The sequence below is a fragment of the Lissotriton helveticus genome, chromosome 3_1, assembly GCF_964261635.1.
Source record: "Lissotriton helveticus chromosome 3_1, aLisHel1.1, whole genome shotgun sequence".
NCBI classification, from domain to species: Eukaryota; Metazoa; Chordata; class Amphibia; order Caudata; family Salamandridae; genus Lissotriton; species Lissotriton helveticus.
In genome coordinates this window covers 1,154,365,291-1,154,378,502 of record NC_136061.1, presented here as the reverse complement: position 1 = coordinate 1,154,378,502, position 13,212 = coordinate 1,154,365,291, and the positions used below count along the sequence as shown (strand labels likewise).

The following is a 13,212-nucleotide window of genomic DNA, read 5'->3' as shown; positions in this document are numbered from 1 at the left end:
AGTACAAACCTCCTAAACCAGTAGTCTTTGAAGCTCATGATTACAGAGTCTTCAAAGACTGCAGGCATCCTGCATAGGAGTGGCTCCTGTTCTCTTCCAGGGGATACTCATCAATATAAATCAAAAAATCAAAGGTTAGGGAGTGAAGAGGTACTGCTCAACAAGAGTACTATGGTGGATGCATCCTCCTCCATGCAATGAGTTAGAAAACAAAAAGATCCACCTCGAATAGGTTTCTGTATGTCTAGAAGTTAAGGCATACACAGTATTTGTTAAAATACCCCTCACACACCAAAATGGCCCTTGGTGTCATGCTTCATCATCGGGGGCTTCCCGCCCCACTGCGGGACGGGGCGTGCTACGACTGGCGACTACGCTAGAGCACTCGGTTTTTGTAAGTGCTATGTGAGGTGTATTTGTGAGTGAAAAGGGTCAGGGGTGAATGAAAAAGGTGATGTTAAAAAGTACCTGGCCTTATGGATTCAAAAAAACTTTATTTGGTCATAGGCTGCTACTGTTAAAAAGGTGTGTCGGAGAAATCACGCTAGTAATGTGCTGATTCTCCTGGGGGGGGTTAACATGTTTCGAAGCTGTAATGCTTCTTCATGAGGACGGAGTAAAATCCCCCTCACTCACTAAGTTGCTGTCAATATGTGAAGAAATATATACAAGTGATTTTAAAATACGATACCTATGTGGTGCGGGTATATGTTTTCTAAAGCTCTGTCAGTATTTCTGAAAATAAGATAGAAACGTAAGTCAATGCTCCATGAGCCATCGGGTCGGGAGGTAAATTGAAACTTTCATATGAAGTCGTGAAGTCCTCGCTTCCTCTCTCGCCATCCTGCGGTTAATAAATACTGTGCATGTCTTAACTTCTAGACATACAGAAACCTCTTAGAGGTGGATCTTTTTGATACTCCTCAATAGTCATAAGCACTGAATAGTCCCGCCCACCTGCGGGGACCCGAAGCATTAACAAAAGATATATGCATATACACCTATTTATCTATCTATTATGCATATATCTATAATATACACACATGTATATACATATGCAGCCCCAATCCAAATGTAGGCTCAAATATGCCAATATTGTATTGTATTTTTCATTTGAAATACATCATACAAAATAACATTTCCATGACACAGCGACCACGTGTTTCTGGGAGCTGGGGTGACGCTCGACCAATTGAAAAGGTTTTATGAAACCATGCACCTCGTCTTTGGGCAGCCTGTTCCCTCGAACCCTGTAGGTTTGGGAGGGCCCCTACTTATCCGCGCTGGTGGCCTCAGCGCCAGTTGGGCCCCAAGGATCTACAAATGGATCTGGATTGGTGCTGTTCGTACCACCTTATCCTTCCCTGATGCCGATTCGGAGGCCAGCTCTCTCTGCGCCATCCACATCCTCAACACTAAGCTGGAGGGTCATCAGCCGACACTGCCAGAGGGAGAGACATCCTCACGAAGGAGAAATTTAAGGTGCTTCCTCCTGTTCAGGTCCTGTCTGCCCTAGAGACTGGATGGTGGCGGTGGACGTGCTGGAGGCATACTTCCACATTCCTGTCCTGCCCATCCGCAAGTGGTACCTGCGGTTCATGGTTAGCCACAGCATTTTCAGTTCTCTGTGCTCCTTTTGACCTCCGCAGCCCCCTCTGGTGTTCACCTTGGAGGTGGTTGCAGCTCACCTGGGGTGCAAGTCTTCTCCTATCTCCAACTGTCTGTCGTCTCCCACTTCTAGACTATGGCGGACCACCTGCATTCACTGGGTTCACTGTTAATGTGCCGAAGTCACACCTGATTCCTTCTGATGCTCTCATCACATTGTTCTGGACCACGATGCAGTGTCTGGCCTACCCTCCCAAACAGAGTACAGGATATTCAGGCTATGATACTGATGTTTCAGCCTCTATCCTGGATTTTGCTGAGACTGTCTGAGGCTGCTGGGCCTCATGGCCCACCTGCTTGTGACACATGCATGGCATATGCGGGCTCTGCAGTGGGACCTGAAGTTCCAGTGGGCATAGCATCAGGTGAATCTCTCCGTCATGGCCCATATCTCAGTGGGAACTGCAAAGGACCTGCAGTGGTGTCTTACGAACCGCGTTTGGGTCAGTGGTTGACCCCGCTCCCTTTCCCATCCAGATTGGACAGTAGTGACAGAAGCTTCATTCCTGGGATGGGGTGGCCATCTGGGAGAGTTGGAGATCAGAGAACTCTGATCGCCGGTGGAATCCGAACTCTACATAAACCTGTTGGAGCTACCAGCGATCCGATTGGCATTGATAGCCTTTCTACTCTCCATCCGGGGAATAATGGTGCAACTGTTCACAGAGTACACCACTGCCATGTGACACTTCAAGAAGCAGGGTTGGGTGGGGTTGTGGACCCTTTGTGAAGAGACCCTGCTTCTCTGGACATGGCTAGAACAGCAGGGCATATCCCAGGTGGTTCAACTTATAGCAGGTTCTTTCTCTGAATGTCAGAGCCGACCGAAGATGCCTAGCAGATCGTGAATGGTGTCTACCAGTGCACAGGCATACTGATCACAAAACTTTTCTGGATCCAGTCTGACGCCTGGGGATAATTCTTAAGTAAGTAATCTGCAACTAGATATTCTCTAACAGGCGTTACCAAAGGTAAGTAACTTGTTCTTTACATGCACAGATTGAAAGTAAATTAGTTTTGAAGATGTAAATAAGGACAAAGATGGGAGAAATAATGAGTTGACACTGAGTGAATGTAGAGGCTGTATTAATAGTAGTCTGTCAGTTATTTTGATATGTGAAAAAGGAAAGACCCTCAACACGAAATGGTAGTAGGGCAGGTAGTGTATTGATAATCGTTTTGAAAGAGTAAAACAATGTTTCCAACTAATGCTTATTTCATCCTTGTTTTCGGTCATCTGAGGTAGCAAGTGGATTATGATGGAAATGTTTTTCCTTAATGCTATATTTTTATCTTCTCCAGGTTGGAACACGAAGATACATGGCACCAGAAGTACTAGAAGGTGCAATAAACTTCCAAAGGGATGCATTTTTGAGGATAGATATGTATGCTATTGGATTAGTACTCTGGGAACTGGCATCTCGATGCACTGCCTCAGATGGTAGGTATATATTTTAGATTCTAGGAACGGTATATTTTATACGTTGGCAATAACTGAGTTTGGTGAAAGGCAGTTTGTGCTTTCCCACCCACTGGCAATGATAACACAGTGTTCGAGGCATATTGGCTGCAGACCACACACTATTGCATTAGATCACCATCTGGTGGTGGGCCTGGATGATTACACTTTGTTGTCTTGGAAGAGTCTTTGTCTGTTGGATGACTCCTCCCTTAGATAGTAGTGCGCATGGGCATCGACTCCATCTTCAGATTGTTTTTTTCCGCCATCGGGCTCAGATGTGTTCATCGTTCGGTCCCGTTACCGATCTCTTTCCAAATTCATAAATCAATCATAATACCATAGTCTTCGACAGTGATTCCGGTTACCCGTGTCGAAGACAGGATTCACTTCTCAATTCCAGCGTTCGTCGGGGCTGTCTGGCCCAACTGCACCATTGGCTCATGGAAAGAACACCCTTCAAGAAGTGCCCTTGGTGTGGACACAAATTCCCTCACACCGATCTTCATGAGGTTTGCAATCTGTGCTTATCTCCAGAGCACGAGAGTCGAGACTTTGAGGCCTGCGCTTCGTTACGGTCCAAGAACACCATCAGGGACCGTCTAGCTCAAAGAGTAATGGCGCAGTCATCTTCATCAACACCAGACCTCATCATAGATGAGGCTCTGATCGAAGTAGACGCCGAAGAACAGCAGCACGAAGACATCGCTTCCGAAGCAGAGGATTCAGCTTCTGGAGCAGAGTATCAATCCGAAGATGACGATCTTCCATCTGGTCAACACGTCGGGAGTACAAGCGTCGACCCTGTACACCACACCATACTGGGACAGGCTTCGGTTCCACCTCCACCTTCGGGTCCAGGTGCACACCGACCAAAACCTTCCTCCACCCCGCCTTCTGGCTCGGCAGCGAAGAATATAAAAAAGCCTCCAGTCGACTCGGGCTCGAGTCAGTCTGTCTGTCCCGAAAAGCAGGTGGTCCTTAAGCCAAAATTAACACCGGCACCAAAGCATCCTTCGGTACCGAAAGCGGTTCCCAAAGCTACCGAACCAAAAACTACCCCCGTTCTGGAAAAAGTGGACCCAAAGACGGTTCCGGCACCGAAACATACTTCGGCTCCAAAGGTAGATGAGTCCAAACGTACCCCGGGAAATTTCGGCCCCAAACCAGATAAATCGGTGCTGAAAAAGGGCTTTCCAGTAGAAGAGCTTTTCAAACCTGACCCAAAGCAAAATGCTCTTCATATTAATCCAAAGACTGGACATATCACTTCAAGCGCCTGAAAAGAGGGAAATGGACTATCTTAAACCACCGCCCTGTTCCTCTAAAAAAGCATGCTCAAACTTCCCCCATAAGGATTCCTTCACCAGAAGTAGAAATACCAATAGATATTTATCCTGTACATTCACCATCTAGTACACATAGTCTTGTACTACAAGATGAGGATGATGAGGCTAGCTACTCACAAGAGGTAGAGAGTGAACATCACATAGACGACATTAATGACCCAGATGATGTTCCTGGGCCATCAGGTGACCATGGGAAGATTATAATGCACCAGATCTGCCACAAGACGATGCATACCCATCTAGACCATCACCCCAGATGACACTATTGGGTTTACGCAGCTCATTCATAGAGCAGCCACTTTCCATGGAGTAGACTTGCACACAGATCCCGTGGAAGAGGACGTCCTAATGGACACACTACTGTCGTCACATAAGACCACAACCACACTTCCAATACTTAGTGGAGTGGTAAGACATGCACCCGAAATATTAAAAAACCCAGGGTAATTAACCCCAGACTAGAAAAAAAAGTACAAAGTGGCTCCAACTGATCCAGCATACTTTAAAGGACAGTTGCCATTGCACTCACTAGCAGACAACAGGGGATGCTCCACCCCCTGACAAAGAGTCTAAGCTTTTAGATGCTTTGGGAAAATGCACCATCTCACAAGCAGCCAATGTCTGGAGAATTGCTAACACTCAAGCTTCATTATCAAGATATGATAGAGCTCATGATGATGAGTTAGTCACTCATGAAACACTTGCCAGAACAATGTAATACCAGGGTTTCTGACCTAATACAGGAAGGCAAGGTTATTACAAATACCTCCATACGCTGTGCACTAGACACAGCAAACACAGCCTCTAGAGCAATAAATACAGGGGTACTGTTGCGTAGACATGCATGGCTACGCATCTCTGGGTTCAAACCATAAGTACAAGCCAGTATCTTAAACCAGCCATTTGACCAGAAACATCTTTTCTGTCCAACATTCGATAATGCACTAGAAAAGATGAAGAAAGATACAAACACTGCAAAATCCATGGGAGCTTTACAATCGCAAGCCGATAGACCTTCCTTTTCGTCGCTCCTCATATAGGGGCACCTCTAAGGCTTTCTAAACGGGCAATTCCTCCTCTTCTTACAAAGCGCCCAACCAAACCTCGCCCAGTAAGGGATATTATAGAGGAGGGTATAGAGGAAACAATAAGGGCAGAGGTAGAGGAAACAACAATCGCAACGCCTCTACTCCCAAACAGTGACTTCCCTTCCATCCCCCCAGTCCTCTCCTGTCGGGGGGAGGTTACAACAGTTCCTACCTGTCTGGAACTCCATCACCACAGACAGGTGGGTAAGACAAATGATACAGTCAGGTTATTGCCTGGAGCTCACTTCCACTCCTCCAACAATACCACCCAGGCTGCGTCCTATGTCACAAGAACACCTCATACTGCTAAGATCAGAGGTGGCATCTCTACTGCAAAAGAATGCAATAGAACCAGTCCCAAAACAACATCAAAACACCGGGGTTTGTTCTCTATACTTTCTCATACCCAAAAAGGACGGGTCCCTCAGACCTATTTTACATCTAAGGCCCCTAAACCTGTACATACAATCAGACCATTTTCATATGGTCACGCTACAACAGGTTCTACAGTTGATAAAGAAAGGCGACTTCCTTGCCACATTAGATCTCAAGGATGTCAACTTCCACATTCCCATCCATCAATCGCACAGAAAGTACCTATGGGTCATTCTAGGTCAACACTAGAGGAGAAGTGTGGCTCACTGATTAGAGGAGGCAGACCCTGAAGCAGAGGTCAGACCGGGACCAGGGTTCAATTCCCGACGCGGCAGGGTCTTGAGCTCAAAATGTCCACGGACTCGATAATTCTCGCTTCGGTGCCTACTCAAATCAGGGGCTCACACTCTGCAACTCTGGGCAATAGCTTGCTCAATCTCCACTACGGCCCCCCGCAGCGGGATGCCTGGCTTTCACCTTGGGGGTGCCCAGTAGGGGCTATCTCACAGGGAAAAACCAGGACGGGTTCCCAAAGCAAGCGCCTTGAGACCCTTTGGGGTGATTAGTGCGCTATATAAGAAGCCAACATTACATTACATTTTTTTTCACTATCAATTCAAGGTACTCCCTTTCGGAGTAACTACAGCACCTTGAGTGTTCACAAAGTGTCTAGCAGTAGTAGTAGCAGCACACATAAGAAGGGGCAACATTCATGTCTTACCATATCTGGACGACTGGTTAATAAAATCCAAGTCATACAACCAATGTGTACAGCACACGCATCAAACGATATGCCTGCTACACAAACCGGGATTCACAGTAAATTAAAAGAAGTCATATCTCCAACAGTCCCTGTCTCTGCAGTTTCTAGGCGCTACAATAGATACCTCCAAGGCAATAGCGTACCCCAACCCAACAAGAATACAAAGTATGCAGGATCTTATCAAAAGATTCCAGCCACAACTCACTACCAGCTCGAGTGTTCATGCAATTAATAGGAATGATGGCATCTTGCATTTTCATAGTACCATACGCAAGACTACAAATGCGCCCCATACAAGAGTGCTTGGCAAGTCAGTGGAATCAGGCTCAGCAACAAATAACAGATCAGGTGGTGGTAGACGACCGGACATATCGCTCTCTGCAATGGTGGAACACCAAAAACCTTTCCAAGGGCCGGCTGTTTATAGAACCTGTTCCACAAATGATACTAACTACAGACTCATCTCTCACAGGATGGGGAGTGCATTTACAAAGACACACAGTAACAGGGTACATGGACACTGCAACAAAAACTACTCCATCATCTGGAGTTATTAGCGATTTTTCTGGCTCTAAAATAGTTTCAGCATTACCTATCGAACAAAGCTGTACTAGTCCGGACGGACAATATGACAGCAATGTACTACATTAAAAACCAAGGAGGAACACACTCCCTAGCGCTCTCCCGGCTGGCTCAGAGCATATGCAGGTGGGCCATTCCTCAGAACATTTTCTGGTATCAGAACATCTACCAGGAGTTCACAATCAAGTTGCAGATCTGTTAAGTCATCAGAGACAGCAGATACACAAATGGGAACTTCATCAAGTTCTTCAGCCCTTTTTTCAAAAGTGGGGTCAACCAGAGATAGATCTGTTTGCTACGAACCACAACTCCAAATGCCCAAGCTTCGCCGCCAGATACCCACACCCATTATCCAAAGGCAATGCGGTATGGATGAACTGGTCAAAAAAATTTGCGTACGCTTTTCCACCTCTCCCACTAATTCCATTAGTGGTACGCAAGCTACGCAACATTCTCCCACATTGATTCTCATAGCACCAACGTGGGCAAGACAACCCTGGTACACCATGCTACTAGAGCTCTCAGTAGTACCACATCACAAATTAAAACTCTCCCCACATCTACTGACACAGAACCATGGAGAGATTATGCATCCAGACCCAATGCAGCTCAACCTAGCGATTTGGCTCCTGAGGTCTTAGAATTTGGATATCTAAATTTACCACCTGATTGCATGAATGTTATGCAGCAAAGTGGAAAAGGTTTGTTGTATATTGCACAAATATCATCAACCCCTTAGATGTTTCCATACAAAACATCATATGCGACTAGAATCTTCTCTACCAAATACATCGTTACTGAAGGTAAGTAATTCGTACATCTGGCTCCTCATCATTTAAACAGCCTTCCTCTCCATATTCGCACCTGCCTTAATTTGATGAATTAGCAGGAAGATGCTCAAAACATGGTGTTTCTAGACAGTTCTTAGTTGCCCGCTCAGCTTCTAGATTCTCCTTCGGGAGTGAGTCATGCTCGATACCAAGTACATATAACATTAGCAATCCCCATTTCTGCTTCTGCCCATGTGCATGCAGAATGGGGCAATGAGTCATCCCAATCTGGCCATTTACCACTTTGGAGTGACTCATTTGCTGATCACAGGTGATCAGCCATCTGAAAATGAGTGAACTTCAGTGCCTTAGTAGCTGGGCCAGTACTTTAGTTTTTAAATTTCTCCTCTAGTAGCCGTTCGTTCCTTCTAGCTTTTGTAGGTCGAGCTTGAGCATCACATGTGCTGCTCCGCAAGGCATGCTGTATTCGACTACAGACTTAAAGCCAAGCCCATATTTGCCATTGGCTTGTGTCCAGGTCTTTCGTAAATGCTGGCTGCTGATTCGTTCATAGGCTTGTTAGTCCCTCCTTAGTACTGCCTTGTCTTCATTTGTAACCTCCCATGAGTACTGGCCCTTTTACTTCTGTTACACGCTATGTCTTATTAAGTCTGTAAGCTCTGTTTTCTTTAATGAGTTTCTCCTACTACAGGCACAACCTGCTTTCTTGCAACATTCAGCACGCCAGGCATGCTTTCCCTGTCTAAGCAGCCCGAGACCATGGCGGTGGCTTACTTTAAATGATAGAAGTTGCTCATTTATAAGAGTTTGAGCTATTGGCATTGTAAATGACAATGCCTTTAATTTGTGTTAATGATCAAAACTTATAAATAAAAGGCATTGTAATTTACAATGGCAATAACTTAAATTCTTGCAAATGCAAGATCTGTTGCATTGCAAATGCTTGTTTTGTCTCCCCATTGTATGCTACTGAGCCTTTCCTTTGCCACTCAATTCATCTGTTCCGAACAGTATCCTGCACAGTCACAGCTTCTCAGTCAGGCAGCCATTTATGAAAGATATTATCCCTTAAGTATAATTGTTTTGACTTCAATGGTGGCCACCACTTTTAGAAGCAAAATGAGTGACACTGTGTTAGAAGAGTCGAGTGCCTAAACTCGGCTGTGCCTTAAGGGACACTTTCAGGGTAAGTTAGACCTATTGACTTTGCTAGCTCCTTTTTTTCATGTATATGATACCTGTGAACCAATGACTATATATACATATATACATATATCATCATTATTATTATTATATTTTTTTGAGTGATGGATCATACATTATTTATATGCTTATTTTAACATATTTATCCTGGTATAGTATTTTACATGTATATTGTAATGTTTTTTAGGAATCTTTCCAAATCTTTAAAACTGAAACATTGATGAATACTAGCAGTAGTATGTATAAAGAATGTCAGTTTTAAACCTTATCATGCTAATTAATGTCATTATTAAATCTAGGTCCTGTGGATGAGTACATGCTTCCGTTTGAAGAGGAAGTTGGTCAGCATCCATCACTAGAAGACATGCAAGAAGTTGTTGTGCATAAGAAAAAGAGACCTGTATTAAGAGATTGTTGGCAGAAACATGCAGTAAGGAGTTGCCTTAGCTTTTTTTTCAATCCGGGGTGGTAGTCTGCACATGTTCCTTCTGAGTTAGTCTATACAGTGAATAGCTTTGTGGAGCAAGATGGCACATTGTTGGAGCTTAATATAGAAAATTGCCCAGTGGGTGTTTCGGTCATGTGCTCAAGTGTCATTTATTTAATTGATTATTCCCTTCCTGTAGTTTTCCCTTACCAATCAGTTTTAATACTCTGACTAAAGTTTGATCACATTTGTGATTTTTGTCCTGTCCAAGGGCTGACTAAGGATAGGACTGCATTGAGGAAGTAAAAACAAGGGTTCCCCAGGAAGTAGTTTACCTAATTGGCAACCATATGTGTGGAAGCTTTAACACTTCTAGTATAGTTTTTAAACATAAATAAATCATGGTGAGTTAGTCACACCTCCGGCTCCATGCTAGTATAAACATTGAGGATACTGTTGTTTCCATTAGGCAGACTGAATTAATTTCATAGGATCAGCATTTTCTTTACTAATTGCCTTTTGACTTCAAACGGTCCTCTTCTACCACATCATAGAAGTCTTACATTTGAGGAATGCTTAAATTGTGTCTTTGAGTGATTTCAATATTCTAAAGGGAGCCTTTTTGGATGGTTTTTAATGAATGGAGTGGAAAACGATTGAAATTTGTTAAATTGGACTAGTGATAGGCTGCAGCTTTCTAATCCGGGAGAAAAAAGTAGACTGTCCTTTTGAAAATTCCTATCCCATTATGCCTTGTACTGGCAGTTGCGGCAAAATACAAGTTATCGTTTTCCATTTCTTGCTGTGAGGTGCCCTGAACACTTCTAGGGGACAGGGGAAGGGGCTAAACAATTCCTTTTTCAGAAAAAAAACATTTGCACTCCTAAAAAATGTCCCTCTATCCTTTAATGTTTTAAGTATTTACTGACTGGAATGTTATTTCTCTAGGCAATCTTCTACTTTTTGGACTAAGTGCCATAACATCTCAGAGGGCATGATTTCCTGCCACAGCCAGCAATAGAAAATCAGAGGGGAAAAAGTAAAAATAATCAACTCAATAAATGGACTTGCACCGCTGACGGGCATCTACCTCTCACACTGCTTCATCCATTAGTTTGCTAAACTCTATACTTCAGTGGTGTTGGTGATGGGTGTCTCACAGTACTGGACATCCATGATTCTGTTAAGTGTGCATCCATGCATATGTTCACCAATCACTACTGCCTCAACAGTCCTTTCCACAGAGTGGGCTTTTTTTGCACACTTGGTTCTACATGACCTTTTGATGTGAGTCCACTTCTTAGACCTCCACCTTTTAAAACACACTACTTGGGCACCTATTTTAAAGCTGAGGAATCTTCAGTTAAGAATATTCATTAGAAGAACAAGTTGCTTACCTTTGATAATACTGTTTCTGAGGTATATTTCTACCTGCAGAATCCTCTCTTTTGAATATCCCAATCATCAGACTGAATCGGGAAACTTTTAATAGCTCTCCAAGCCAGACGGAGGGTGTTAGCCCTGCTTCAGTGTTGGAAGCTATACAATCCTAATGTAACTGGAACCATAAAGCTTTTTCAACACCACCCTGATGTCAAACCCCTCTTTTCTGCACCATTGATGTGAATCTAGAGCTTTGCTCATCTCCAGTAATCTCTGCATGACGTTTTTTGGCTCTTTGTAATTCTGAGGCGTGGTACATGGATGTCACTTCTCAAATGTTCAGGCTTTAAACCCTGTAGTGACTGTGAAGGGCAGATGTCCATCACAAACCTGCATGACATCTTCTCCTGGTGCCTCGGGTACCATCAGAAAGTCAATTTTTGTGAGTCCTGCAGAAGCATGCACCCCCTGGCCTAAAAGATCAGGAAGCCAAACTACGCCTCGGCCTCAAAATGATAATCTAGTCAAGTAAAAGTTGCTGCTGTTGTCGAAGTCATCCTGTAGAAAACATGACACAACTTAGAGCAACGTTGCTCCTAGGATCATATATCGCCAAGAAAGTTCCCTGTTCATCAGGGGTCCTCATCGGAACTACAGCTTGTTTTGCTTTCTCCAGATAATATGCCTGCACGATCACTGAGCCGCTGACTTCTGTGATGCCGTGATCCAGGCTCCAGCCCCTGGAACTTATTTTTGAGTGTCATGTTCAACATATTTAGCTAGCCCCTGTATCATATGAATTACACCTTCAGTGCAATGACTTCGGCCTTTACCCTGGCTCCTTTCTCTCGATTCTTTCCCTTGCCTACCTTACCTTAGCTCTGATGCTGGTTCCACCTCTGGCACAGTGCCACTACTGATGCTGCCTTCTCATTCCTCAATATACCAGCAAGTTCTTCACCCTCAGCACCAGGTCATCCCTCTGTACCTCTACCAACGCCATAAACGTGAACACTGACACCACAGTCGATGCCACCAGAACACATTTTTGTCTTAGACCCATTGCATATGAGGACATTTCCTTCTTCTGCTCTTAAGTCCCTAAAAGAGGCACAACATCTCATGAAAGAGGGGTGCTATTTCTTTGGCAACTCTAACCCACTTGAGGATTCCCATGCCAGATACGGATGACTGTGGCATACAGTCCATCTCCATGAACGCTGACATCAAAACTCTTGGGGATGCAGTGAGAGTTATAGTCTCCCAACTGGCCTTTCACTCCCAGGATACCCATGCAGGTGCTTTACTGAGAGCAATCTGCAGGTAGATGGAGTATCCACGAACAAAGATCATTACTGAAGGGATGTAAATGTTTCTTCTGGAGGATATTCTAACTGCTAATTCGTCACCTCAGTTGCTCCTCCCCTTTCTGTGGAATGGACTCCTTTTACTGTCAAAAAGGTCCCATGTTAGATGCGACACTGTCCTCTCCAACCGGTCACAGTTGGTCCATGTTTAATGGGATGGAATAGTTCACCTGAAGTCACTGTCCACGGTTGGTGTTAAATGTTGGTTTTAGACCATCACTTCCAAAGGCAGTCCAAGGCCGCTTTGTAGTCTGAGGGAAACGCCACTTGGCACACAGTTGCCGGTCCTTACAAAATTAGATCAAAATCATCAGATGTTGCCTGGGGATATTCTAAAGATGATGAGTCTGCAGTTACATTATTAACCAGAAAGGGCATTACTGAAGGTTAGTAACTTGCTTATCAGTTAAGATCTTATGACGCAGAAGAGCAAGTTACTTGAACTCCAGGTTCTGATGGATACTTCTAACCACAGATGCCTCACCCTTTGAATTTCCCCAGGCATCAAACCAGATCCTGAAAACTCAAAAGCAATTCTTCTGCATTCTGGAAAGTGGCATTGTCAGACTCCACATTGGCGCTCTTCCACTCTGCAAGTGACGAACGGAGCTGCATGTAAGTTGCAATCCAGGTGCTCTGACGACAGTCCCTTATTTTCCCTTATTTTCTGCACCTACAGATGCGGATCTGGTGCTCCACTTGTTCTTTCGTCAGTCTGTGAAGCTCTCTTCAAATTGTCCATTTTGTAAAGGACATG

The 13,212-nt window shown here is 44.3% G+C and overlaps 1 protein-coding gene across 1 annotated transcript in view; it reads left to right on the top strand.

Annotated features, from left to right (window-relative positions):
* ACVR2A (activin A receptor type 2A) overlaps positions 1 to 13,212 on the top strand; it is a 283,385-nt gene that overhangs the window by 246,713 nt on the left and 23,460 nt on the right. Inside the window, exons 9-10 of the mRNA XM_078681771.1 lie at positions 2,971 to 3,109; positions 9,578 to 9,708. Of these exons, the coding sequence (XP_078537897.1) occupies positions 2,971 to 3,109; positions 9,578 to 9,708 (270 nt within the window). The remainder of the gene's footprint in view (positions 1 to 2,970; positions 3,110 to 9,577; positions 9,709 to 13,212) is intronic.